Below are 13,131 nucleotides of genomic sequence, written 5' to 3' on the forward strand. Positions count from 1 at the left end.
CTTCAAATGCGTTCAAACCTGCTTGATCAAAAAACATACAGCAATGAGCATGTATGATATAAAGGTCCTAGAGTCCTGATGTGTTTCACTCTTGGGTCTCTCAGGTGATCTGCTCCTCCTGGTAGGTGGAGGTGGAGATGGAGCCGTAGGGATCCACCACCGTCTGGGCACATCGCACAATTGTCACCAGCAGAAAGAAACACAGGAGGAAGAGGAAGAAGAGAGCAAAGCCCAGGTCCACGTCCACTTCAAACGGTACAGCAGGGTGAGGAGCCTGGTCCATGTGGTCATGTGACAACAGCTGATCCCACTGTTAGCGTTTCTTCACCTTTTCAGTTCATCACCATGAGTGGATGCATGATGAGTTCATGCTAGAGATCAGACAGATTAAGTCAAAGAAGGTTAAATAAGGTTTCTGAATGCATGCAATTTGAAGACAGCACACAAGAAACATTCACGTTTATTTATTTAGATCCACAATAGTCTTGACAAAGTCATTATCCTGGAATCAATAATGGTAAATATAAGGATTTAATACTCTGACACAATCCCACTCTGCTGTGACACTGGACACACTGCTGGCTCTGAACTTTGTTAAGAACATTTCATCTTTTGATTTGTAAAACATCGAAATTTGCATTAGAGCCAAAGTGTTGTCTTGACATTACTTACATGGGACCAACGTGAAAAACATTTAGTTTTTCATGCTATAAAAAGAAAAATACAAGTGCTCAATGTTGAAGGAGATCGATTAGCTTTCCCCACATTATCATTGCTCAGCACTTCATGGGAAAAAGCAGATTTTACATGTTTAAAGTCAAATTTAGAACTAGCTCTGGCGAATGGAGCGGATTTCATTACTGTGGCAGATACACTGCAGCAAGAAAAAGTAAAAACCCAAAACACTCACCATCCTTCATGTTTTGTCATCAGCGATCCAGGTGTTTGCTGCTGCAGAGTCTGTCCACCACCTGTTCAGCCTTTCATAGCATCTCCACCTAAGTCCCCTCTGAGCTACTACTTGAGTTACATATGACACTCATCAGTTACCTCAAAGTCTCTACTGTTCCCTTCTTCTCATGATCATCACGGGAAAAATGATCAGCCTTCAAATGAGCTCCCGTGCACACACATGCATACTCATGCATACACATGCAAGATACGCTTGCACCTTGCGACCTCCCCCTGGCGTGTAAAGCCTTTATTAATACTTAAGCAGGAATTGAATAACGGTCTGCACAGTTCACAAGTGAATCAAACACCCCATAGCTTTTGTTCACCTGTCACGTAGATCTTCATTGCTGTCACCAATTAGGCTTCACACCACCACAACTCAGGCACCTCAGGGCGATAGTGAGCTCATTCATTACACAGGGCTGAAAAGGCAACAGAGGAAGGACAGGAAACGTAATGTGAATAGGAAGGCAAAGATTTAAAGAGGAGGGCTAGGACTGGACTCCGAAGGGGTGGCACAGAAAGGAAAGGCCAGACGTTGGAGTAGGAGAAACAGGAGATGCACTCCCAATTAAAGTGAGGAGCAAGATGCCAGAGCAGGATGGAAAATGACCCTGCCTCTTTAAAATGGAGATTGTTACAGTGAGGTTGCCAGTGACGAGAACTGTGTGGAGGCTGAAGTGTGGGGCACGGAGGTAAAATGATCCCACGCTCCGTTTGCAATTAGCTAAGAAGGCTTTTTAGGCTGCAGCAAAATGATGTAGGGGAGATGAAGACACAAGAACTGGATTCTACACAGGAAGGCTGAGGAAAAGTCATCTTATCAAGTACACTAAACCTTCACACTTTCTCATGAGAAAAACTTAATACACCCTTTATGGCATTCGGCTACTGCCCAGTGTGTCACCACCACGCCAAGCCATCTGATATTGTAATAGCTCTGTAGTGCCCTCGGGTCTACGCTACACCAGTGGAGCCAGTGAAAGATGGGTAGAGCTCATGCTACACCTGAACTGTGACTGTATCACAATTTTTTTTATTGTGTCAAAAAACTGTCATGGAGGTGATCAAAGATGATTTCATACATTCAACAGTTTCAGTAACTGATTATGAAAATTATTGCCCACAAATCTGTCAATCAGTTAAGTATTTATGTCATCTTTTAAGGAAAAACATTCTATATTTACATTTTGGGGTTTTGAGGATAATGTAAAAATGTTAAAACATCTGAAAGCAGATCTTTATATCTAATTCAAACTGTATCTTCAGATTAAAATCAGGAGGAACAGGAAACATGCACAGAATCGTTATCCACAATTATCTTTATCGTCATTATGATTTTACATCTCAGCAACACATAACGCAGAATAAAATTGCTTTCAGTAGAAGCAGATGTCTTAAGAAGGAGTTGCAGATGATTGGTCGATGTGAGCCGAGGTAACAGGAAAGTCAAAGGCCCAGAGTGTCGCATGTGTTGGGGCACAAAGATGGCAGGAATAAAGACAAAGGAACTGAATTATTTTTTATATACAATTAACAACTGAAATGATAAAGGCACTTGTGAATGAAAAGAGGAAACAAAATGTAAACCATAGTCTGGTGTTTAACTTTTACATCTTAAGATTTCATTAAGCTGTTTTTTTTTTTTGTTGTTTTTTTTTTTTTTGACAAAATGAAACAAAACAGGAAGAGGGTAGATGAGAATAAATATTAAACAAAATTTTAATCATACTCCCCAACCTGTCTAAACTAATTAGAATTATACCGTTTACTAGATATTTAGATTTGAACTATGGAAGAGAGCATAAAGTGCATTTTTGGATAGAGGGGGAAAAACAACACTGAAAGGAAGTGCTATTGACTCATAAGCCCATAAGAATTCCTCAACAGTTACTTTGGATTACACTTTATCAAATTGCTCCCAAATTTAAAACGCAGACTGGACTGAAAACACATAAAACACAAAGAAAAGTAAAATCAAACTAAAAAAAGATATGAAGCACAAACTGAGCGTCCTGCTTTGCGAAAAGCGAAAACACTTTAAGACAAATTTCAAGTGGCAGATGCAGCACCTTTTGGACAGTTTCAAACGTTTAAAAAACATTATTTATCACCAATTATTTTCTTTTAGATGTCAAATATATTTTAGCAAGCGCTGGCTCAAAGACACTGATGAGAACCAAAGTAACAAAATGGCAGCTGCAAAACTAACTTGCACAGATTCATTATTTAACCAACTATTAAATTAGATTATGGTCCGTACAAAGACATGTCATCACCCTCCTTAGTGCTCCACACGATGTCACTGACCTCAATTAGATTATTTAGAGAAAAGAAAAAAGAAAAAATCAGTCAAGTTTAAAGGCGGTAATACTTAGAAGAGTGTTAACTGACTGTGCAGGAGGGCTATGCCGCTCCTCGCCACAGCACTTCTTTACAACTCTTCCAGTAACAAAACCTAAAGCTACAAGCAGGCAGATTCAGCAACTTGGTCAACAGCACAAAAATCTTGCAAAATAGCAAAAGACACTGCAGAGCAGAGAAAAGAGGAGAAGGTGTGTTTAATTAGTAAAACCACTCTGTAGCTCATAGTGGCTCTCCAGCGCAGTCTTCCTCTCTCCGTTCAGTTTAATCCACAGAGAGGTGAAATTATCCACATTAGACTACCGGGGTGTCAAATAGGAAGGTAATGATATATGAGTGTGTATTTATATGCGTGTTGCCGCTTGCTGCAACTTTCAACATGCCGCGCTTCCGTTCTTTGGCTTTCAGTTGAGGGCCACATGCGAGGGCCCGTCGTCACTCCACACATGGCTTCGTCTCCAGCTCTCTGTCCAATCAGTCCCTCTTCCAGTGGTTGCTGTTGAGGGGAGTGTGGCCGTTCTGCATGTGGCCATTTTTAGATTTCCCCTTCCGCTCGTGATCGTCGTCTTCATCTTCCGACTCGGTCTCCTCTTTATCGCTCCGCTCATCCTCAACGATATCCTGTCAGGTAAAAGAAGTTTGAGGTGATTGTGAAACATGGTAGGCAGATTAAAAAAAACTGACATGAAAAGTGGAAGTTCATACATTTCCTGGAAGAAATTTGATGACCATGTGTAAAATGAGTGCAGCCCAGAAGATGTGCAGAATCTGCAGCACAATTAGCAGTCCGTTGAAGAAGTAGAAGCCAAAGAAGGGGGGGTACAGGGTCAGGGGGTACACCCATGTCGTATGTATGATCCTGGACAACAGGACAAAACAGAACAGTGAGTCCAGTCAGAACCACCTACAGTCACCATCAAAAGCCCATTGAGAGCAGCCAGGAGTGTAGACAATGTGTCTGTTGTTGTGTTTCCAGTGAAATGTTGCAAAGGTTTTGAGCAACTGTATGTCATTTCTGCAAAATAAAAAGCTCCACTAAGTCTGACATATTTTTTCATTGCTGCTTCTCACCCAAGATATTTTCTTGAATGAAACAGTCTCTTTGGAGCAACATGCACCCAGCTGCTATTGTGATAGACAAGGTTACAAAGACTCAGAGACATTATGGTCTGAACAGCCACTGCAACCTTGATAATGAGCACGAATCTTTAAAATGTAGCAACTATAGTTAGTTTGACGTGATACTGAAGATCTAAATATCCAAACTGCTGACAATAAGAAAAATAAAATATGACTAATCTTATTCCTATTAATCATTTATTGAAAATGTTCATTCTGTAAGTTAAGCATGAACATCTATATGCATGTTAAGCTACATCTACATGGCTAAAGTAAGAAGTAAAGTCACTAAATCCTTCTCAGCATTAACCACATGTGTGAAGCAAGCCAAAATAAATATCCAACGTTGTCTTCAGACAGTTTCATCAGTGACTGAACAACATTAAGACTGATTTTACCAGAAGGGGAGGATAACAAGACGGGTGATGATGAAAACTGCTGCAAACACAGTGAAGATGAAGTTGCAGGTTTTCCTCCAGCCTGCATAGTTGAACATTTTTGCTGACTGAAATGAAAAAGAGAACAGTGTAACTTTTTCTTTCATTCCCCTCTAGAGGGCAGATAGTGAACTGTATGAGGATATAACGTCATCTTTAAGCTAATCACCAGTGTAAATTTCATGAAGCTAAAACTGAAATGGCATCATGTTGTTGTACCTCCAATAGATAGTCGGCGGCGTCGTGGACTAACATGATCAAAGTCCCTGCCCGGATGTAGTTGACCAGCCAGGAGAAACCAATGAGGAGGATGGTGGCTACATGGTGAACTATCTGTTCTTTGAAATCCTGACAATGAAAAAAATGCAGAGACAGAAAGAAATAGTGTAAAAACTACATTTGGTCACTTATTGATGAAGCTGTAAAGATTGGTCACTAATCGAAAGTGCGTGTCCAATTGATGCTGGTTTCGCAAATGATTAACTCTGTGCACATGGCAGATTATACAGCTTTCCAGCTATAAAAAGCAACTAAATCTACAAACAGGGGCAAAAAAAGGAACTTTGAACAAAACATTGCAAAACAAATCCTCAAATTAGGGGCTGATTTCAACAAGGTTGCTCTCCAGAAAAAACAGAAATCTGTTGTTTGGGTTTAAAGGATTGGTTCCTCGCATTTGTGAATTGGGGTAAAGCGCTGGCACGGAAACCTCGCAAATATGCTGACAAGCTCAAAGCCACCTTTTGCAACAGTGTTTGGACCTGTAGACAAAATGGTCAATCTGTGTGTCCACAGTGTGCCCTCTGAGCACACATTAACTCAAGGAGACAGTTTGTTGTTCACTCACTACGACTTTACCAATCTCACCAAGTGGAGGGGATAAGTGAAACTGAATTATCTTTAATGGCGTTCTGAACACTGACACTTCCACTCAATACACTGCATTGGGTCAGGACTTCCTAATGGAGAAATCAATATCCAAACCTCAAAATATACAACAGATCATTCCCACTGTTTTATGCGCTCTTTGGAAGAAGGGTTTATTGTATAGAGATTTAAAGTGTAAGAAGCGCTGCTGTATCACTTACCTTACGTTTGACATCCGATGCTACGCTAACAAAGAAGTGAGAGATAGAAGCCTAATTCAATCATGTAGTACCAGTACTGGGACGGCAACAGCGTCTGGAAAAGAAGAGAAAGATCAGTTTGAATAATGTGTTGCCATGTTCAGACTGACTAGTAACTTGACACACGTGTTGAAAAGGGAGGAGACACCACTTTCTCCACTTTTGTGATAAATAAATGTGCATAAATCAAAACACACATTAATTTTTAGTTTTATAGAGAGAGAGAGAGAGAGAGAGAGAGAGAAAAGAAGGATGTTTCATATCACAGTACTGGCATACCATTTTCGGGAAGCCATCCCACATCTGCTTCATATCATAGAACCATGGTTTCTGAGGAGACATGTATTGAATATTAATGGTGGTTTAATTGTCCAACATCTCACCACAAGCACTCCCGTGAACCAACAACAAACATGAACACACAGGAAAACAATGTTTGCATGTGGCATCCAACAGTGAGTTCGCTACGTTTACAGTGTCACATTTAGCAAATGGATCAACTTTTACAGAGGAAACAACAAAGGTGTTAGTAAATGAACAAACACGATTCTGATTATGACAACAATGGATTTCATGCTCAAAATGCTGCAAAATGACACTATGAGTGCCAAACAGATCCTGACAGAGTACTCACGTCAACAAGGACTGCCAGGCCAGCAAAGAAAGCAAGAAGGTAAAAGGTAAATCTCCAACTGTAAGAGAATGCACACCGATCTCAGAAACCCCACTATGTGATTTACACAGTATAAGGAAAACAATGTCATCTAAACAAAACACAATTTAAACCCTGATTACGCCGGGCACAAAACTCCCTTAAACAGCTGATGGTAAACCTGTGCGATACATTCGGGGCGTTTTCACCAGTTCATACCAATCATCTGCTTGAACACGCAGCGTATAACCTCACTGTTTAATGTCCAGTCAAAACTACTCATAACGGAACGTGACATTTCAAATTGAGAGGGAAGAGATCATCTTTCAATGTGTTTCCTGGCTGGAGATGTTCACCTACCTTGCTTCTCGAAATTTCTTGAGCTTGCTGGGTCGGTCCTGATTTCTCCGCCGCCTGAACCATCTCTGGACCTGCCGTACTGAACAGCCCGCCTGTTTACTTAAACTCTCTATCGCGCTCTAACAACAAAAGCAGGATGAGGAAAATTAGTCAGTGCTGTCTTTAAAGTTTGGAGTCATAACATGTAGTTGATCTCTGTGATGCTGTAAAAACTTCTAGCAGCACTACTTTCCTGAATTATGCAGAATTATTACCTGTGTGGGATGCTTTGATGTGCTGCAGAAAAAGGACTCCAAGGTGGGATTTGGAGGTGCACGAATGCGCTGCTTGTCACTCACTCCCAGCAGAGAGGCCAGAGGAATCGCTACAGTCCTGGAAACAGGAAAATACATTGCTTTCACATCACCACATAATGAAACATGCAAATCAAGTAGGGGGGGTAAGTTAGCGGGCAAATGGCAGTTCACATACCTTTCGAATATCTGTCTGATGATCAGGAAGCACAGAGCAATGGGGAGAACAGCCCAGAGGTCCTGACATTTAGGAAAGACTTTACCATCGTGGTCCTTCAAATCAGACCAGCCGTGGCCTTGAGGAAACCAAATCCAGTCTGCCCATGGCTCACTCAGCCAAGACAACATCCTAATGATGAAACAGAAAACAGAATCTGCTATATCCGTTTGCTATACCTTGTGGAAGTGTTTTTTTTTCTGCTGGGTGATCTCCATTCAGGTTTGACATTAGATAAATAAAGCAACTCATTCACATGTGACAATTTCCTGAGAGGAACAAGAGGAGTGAGCATTGATTGGAGGTAATTAATCTCACTGGGCATCAGCAACAGGCTCCAAATCTGGGCACTTCCTGTTTCAAATGAAGCAGATAATGAAAGTAGGACTTTGTTAAGCTGCACACAAAGCAATCAGAAAACCTGTGAGTCTTCTCCTGGAGTAAAAAAGAAAACTTTTTCTACAGCCGAGTGGCACATTTACTTTACTTCACATTTAATTAGTCACTTTTGCACCTTTTTTTCCAACAGGCTGAGAAGATCAAATGTGTTAATATACCCAGTAAGACCTTGTAATAATGATGTCTTACTTCATATAATAAATTCTCATTCATTTGTAACATCCAGTAAATCTGAATTTGGCGAAGGAAATTGCACAATTACACACCATGTCCTGATAAAATCTTGAGCAAGATCCCTCGTGATATTCGCCTCTGTTATCTAAGTTATAGTCATTTCTACTATAACCTTTATAAAAACAGGACTATGCAGCCACTCTGGCAAACCTGTAAAATTTTTATTATTTGATTATTCTACTGACATACATAAATCTTGAGGTTTACTACAGAAAATAACGAGAAACAGAAAACAGGAAGTTCCAAACTGAATTGGAGCAGAACTTGTGTTTTCTGGGAGTTTGTTTCAGATGTGCTGTGTAAACACAGTATACTAGTTTGTCCTGTTTGTTGGTGACCTCTAGGACAGTAAGCAACAGATCAGAGATGTCATCCCAATCAATGAGGGTTCTGTGAACCAACAGCAGTATTTTAACACTAACACATGAAGCCTGTGTAAAGACTGGAGAAGAGAAGGACATGGAACACTTCCTTCTGTCTGACTTGAACTAATTTCAGTAAACCTATAGGAAACCAAAGGGTAACATCTTGACAGCTTTTAAATGGATTGCCATGATGTTTGATACATGTATTCATGATACACAGAGGATATTTTCAAATGACTTTGGCGATCCTCTGACCTCTTATCTACTGCCACCAACAGCTGAAAACAGTCACCTATTAAGTGAAACATTGCAACATCTAGTCAGCTAAAGAGATTCGTACAACTTCTTGGTTCCCATCACTCTGGCCATTCCCAACTCTTCTCTTCACTGCCACAATGAGCAAGTGACATTTAGTCTTTTTATTGAAATACCTCCTGAACTACTGGATGGATTGCCGTGATATTTTGTGCCCACATTTGTGGTCCCCAAACGACGAACTATAATCATCAGTCTCTGATCACCTGCCCTAGTTTACAACTGTCCTCATGAGGAGTGCGAATGTTTTTCTGTTGTTGTTCGTTGTCTTTATCATTAGGGATTGAAGTTCAGTAGTCTATGAACATAAAATATTAGATACAGGAAGATCTGCATTAAAAACAGTGATGCTGCCAACTTCTCGGTGCAATGTTAAGCCACCTGTGGACTTCAATACAATGTCTGATCAGCAGAATTTGAGTCTAATTATTATATTACTGCTGCACCTTTGTTCCTGCAGCCAATGTTTTGAGTCAAATTATGAGCAGAAAGAGGCAAACCATTTAGAGAGAGAAATTTGTATTCAACATGGTAGCTGGTGCAATTTTAAAGATAAATGTACTTCACTTCGAAACAACAGCAACATAATATCATCTATCTTATCTTTTAAAGTTAATCAGTGTGTGGATGCTACCTTCTGTTGGCCACTACTCGGAGTGCACCTGACTACAGATCTTGTTAATCCTTTAACTGATTCAAATAAGAGAACAGAGATTGGGCTCTCTGTGGAAGCTCTCAGATGAGCGTCCCAATTCTCCCAAAGTACAAAAATTCATGCACACCTTACCTTCCTTGCAAATAATAAAAATTGAAGAACTGAACTCCCTCAATCAAACTAGAAGCATCACAGGCAACCTTAAGTAAAATGTGCACAGATCACATCCATTATTACTTGGCTTACTCATTTCCTACATCAGGACAGTTTTGCAACAGACCAAAGTACAATATGCCACTTTGGCACTACTGGTCTAGTGCCCAGGAAAAGCAGTGGTGTCATTGGACAGGTCCCAAGAAGAATTACCTCACCACATTATGAATCTAATTCATGTCACTCTGCAAATCTCAGTAACATTAAGTATGTGTGTGTATGTGTGTGTATGTGTGTGTGTGTGTGTGTGTGTGTGTGTGTGTGTGTGTGTGTGTGGTGATCCCCAAAAACAAGAAAAAGCTTTTGTGCTTTTTCTTAGGTTTCTCCTCAGTTAAAGGGGTACTACACCCATCTGACCCTTTTAGCCAAACTATTTACAGAGTGCAGTGTGACCAGAGCAGAGCGACCATGGCTGCGGCTCCATGAGGGGTGTTTGTGCAAGGAGGACTAACAAAAGACGGATAAAAAAAAATGAATACAGGGGTATCCTTACTTTTAGCCTAACTTGAGTCAAGCTACAACAACTCCAGATCCTACACGTCCCATAATGCAACCCAAAAGCATTGTGTATTGACCCACTCCAGCCTTTTAAATATCCGCTTCTTACAAATGTTTTATAAACTCAATGTAATTATAATTTTTGACTACAGGTACCACTGGTCTACAGGTGATGGTAATGCACCATAAAATGCTGCAGGCTAGCAAATATTAATATAATATAATATAATAATAATAATATAATAATATATAATTTTCAAACAGCATCATTGCAAATATTATTTCAGGATGGAAACACATTCACTGTATTTGAATGATAGAACTAGTGCATTGTAAGCTAATGCTTACCACCATACAATGCTACTGTGGCCAATATACTTTCCTTTACTATATGTTTAAGAGTGTTTCATGACTACCTTGTGTATCCTGCATTCCCAGAGTGAGTTTGGCCAGTGGGCAGAGTAAAATAATCTGTGATATTTGAAAAACCACAACAATTGCAGGAGGTTTTGAAGTTAAACTTGCATAGTCTGTTTTCAACTACCTGAATCTTCATGATCTATCAGCGCTGTTCACAGTAATAGGTATGCACACAGCACTACACAGCCAACTGCTGCCAAATCTCACTGATGATTATTCCCTAATCTTCCCCCAGGGGATATGCTTTGTTATCCTCGAGATTCACATAATGTACACAAGCATGCAAACAAGTAGAGTAATGTCACAGCAGTAGTCTATGCAAACACATTTGTTAAAACACAAGATAACACTGATTCTGAATTATTTTTTTTAGACTATGGAAACTCTTTTTAGAGCTGTTGTGATAGGTTAATTATGCTTTGCAGAGTAACTAGAATTACCTTTGCCCTGTAAAGAGTATCTTAACAATAACCTTGAAGAATGGAGGCTGTCCTCTTTTGCCTTGATTGTCCAAGTACTTGGAGGCTAATTTCTGATTAATAAGATAAATAAGACACAGTTGACTTCTTTGCAGGAGACAAAAATATGTATTGTATATCTGTTACTGTCTTGTCTCCTTCTTGTCCACTTCATAGTGCCTCCATTTGCTCAAAACCTGGAGGTGGAAATTAGGTATCTCTACTCATAGCACGAGATTCATAGCTTTTGCACATAAATAAATATAGTAGTATTAAAAATAATGTCAGCCAACCTTTGGGTCTTTAATGATAAGTCAATTTGTACTTTATTGAGTAAAAGTGAAGCAATAGCAAGTCAATTAAGTTCAGGCTTATCTTATCACATCGATTTGTTTGTAAGTGGTCAATCCTCTGATAAGTTTGTTTTTCATAAGTTGTTTGATGATAGAAAAAGGAGTCCGTCTCTGCATTATTGACAGCTATGACTGACAGATGTTTTTGATAAGTGGGTCTTTTTATCTGCTAACTCTAGTTAGCCACTAAGCTAACTGTAGCCCACAGACAAACTCAGCTAACGTCATTGTCATTAAGACTTTTTAGAAGTTTATATCAAAATTCAGATGGTTTTCTTTTAAAAAGAACCAGACTGCTGACAATTATTATTATATTCTTGACAGCTGTGTTACAGTGGTCTGATCTCAGGTCAGGTTGGATGGAAGTAGTAAAGCCCCAGCTGTTGTCCAGCTGTGGAACAGCAGCAGCACATTTAGCTCCACAGACATTTGAAGAAGTGATTCAACAAGATTGATTAATTAATAAGACAGCAAGTCATTGCTGCACATTAATTATTACATATTAGATTTCTTTTGTAATGTTATTTATGAAGCACATGTCGACTTGCATATTCATGTTGTCAGAAGCATGAAGTTTAAAGAGTGATGCTCCAAAAAGAAACTGATCACTTTCATTATGGAGTCACCTTATTGCCCTTTTGGACCTAGTGCTTCAACGTGAGCATGGAGAATAGCTGCAGGTTTCGTCTGTGCAGTACTTTTAACTTCAGTGAGCTCCTCCGGCTGTCGTGAAGTTTTACACTCTGTGTCAGGCGCAGATGTCTACGCCGTTTGCGTACAGTCGGTGCAGGGAGTGGCGCATGGCGCAAGCGGGGAGTCTCCCGGACATAGCGGAACAGATGGAGCTTTGAGCAAGTTTCCCCAACGCTAAACTAAATCTTCCCGTACGGTTCTTGCAGAGGCCCCCTACACACTAAGGAGTTTGAATCGCCCATGTGAAAAACAGAAAGCCGCTTGGTTTGGCGACATTTCCAGCTTACGTTAGGAAACTTTTTACGCACAAATGGCACCGTGAGCGAGTATAAATGGCGGTTTATCTTTGGGAAATGACTTCTGTATTTCCTCAGAAGCGGCGGTTATGTTTCATTGTTCAGATATGAATACTTTCCTGACCTTTTCTTATCGCGGTGTCCCTAACTAAACAAATGCCACCGGCAGCTAAGGCCTGTTAGCTAGCTAAACTTCCAACGGCTGAGCGGGGCTTCAGTTAGCGGCTGCCGGGTAAGTTGGATGGGTATCCCCCGGTTAAAGGCTCACTCAAATCCTCCGGGGAGGATCACTCTCTCATTTCTGTCTAAAAATAGAAGCACAGTGTGTGAGTGTGAGTGTGTGTGTGTGTGTGTGTGTGCCTGAGGCTAAGTCTAGGAGCAGGCACCGACGCTTTTACAAGTTCCTGGCCGGAGTCGTGCATCATGTAACGGTGCATCGTCTTACCTCTCTTCGCTGTTCGCAGGCAGGTGAAGCTAATGTCGACTTAAAAACGAGTGTCTGCTGCTGTTCCTCTCTTCCTGTAGTAGCTGTGGGGATTTCACGTAGTTCTCTCCATTAACCCTCTCTCCAACTTGTTGATCGTTCAATGAGCTGCAGCCGCCTTTTTTTTCCTTTTCTCTCACCAAACCTCGGGTTCAGTCACATCCTCTGTGGGGAAACCCGCTGGTCGAGGTCCCTGTGCTGTGGTGGTGGTTTCAGGCTGGTTCT

At 40.6% G+C, this 13,131-nt stretch overlaps 1 protein-coding gene across 1 annotated transcript; it reads right to left on the minus strand.

The window, feature by feature from the left end:
• Positions 1-2,258: 2,258 nt before the first annotated feature.
• On the minus strand, positions 2,259-9,730 carry cers2a (ceramide synthase 2a). The gene is given in 12 exon segments (XM_026348119.1): positions 2,259-3,939; positions 4,024-4,177; positions 4,836-4,942; positions 5,094-5,222; positions 5,963-5,992; positions 5,994-6,056; positions 6,281-6,331; positions 6,636-6,693; positions 7,014-7,132; positions 7,268-7,385; positions 7,485-7,655; positions 9,624-9,730. Coding segments are annotated over 11 exon segments (1,146 nt in total). The 5' UTR covers position 7,655; positions 9,624-9,730; the 3' UTR covers positions 2,259-3,792.
• Positions 9,731-13,131: the final 3,401 nt, after the last annotated feature.

Source organism: Anabas testudineus, chromosome 11 (genome assembly GCF_900324465.2).
Source record: "Anabas testudineus chromosome 11, fAnaTes1.2, whole genome shotgun sequence".
Taxonomy (NCBI): Eukaryota; Metazoa; Chordata; class Actinopteri; order Anabantiformes; family Anabantidae; genus Anabas; species Anabas testudineus.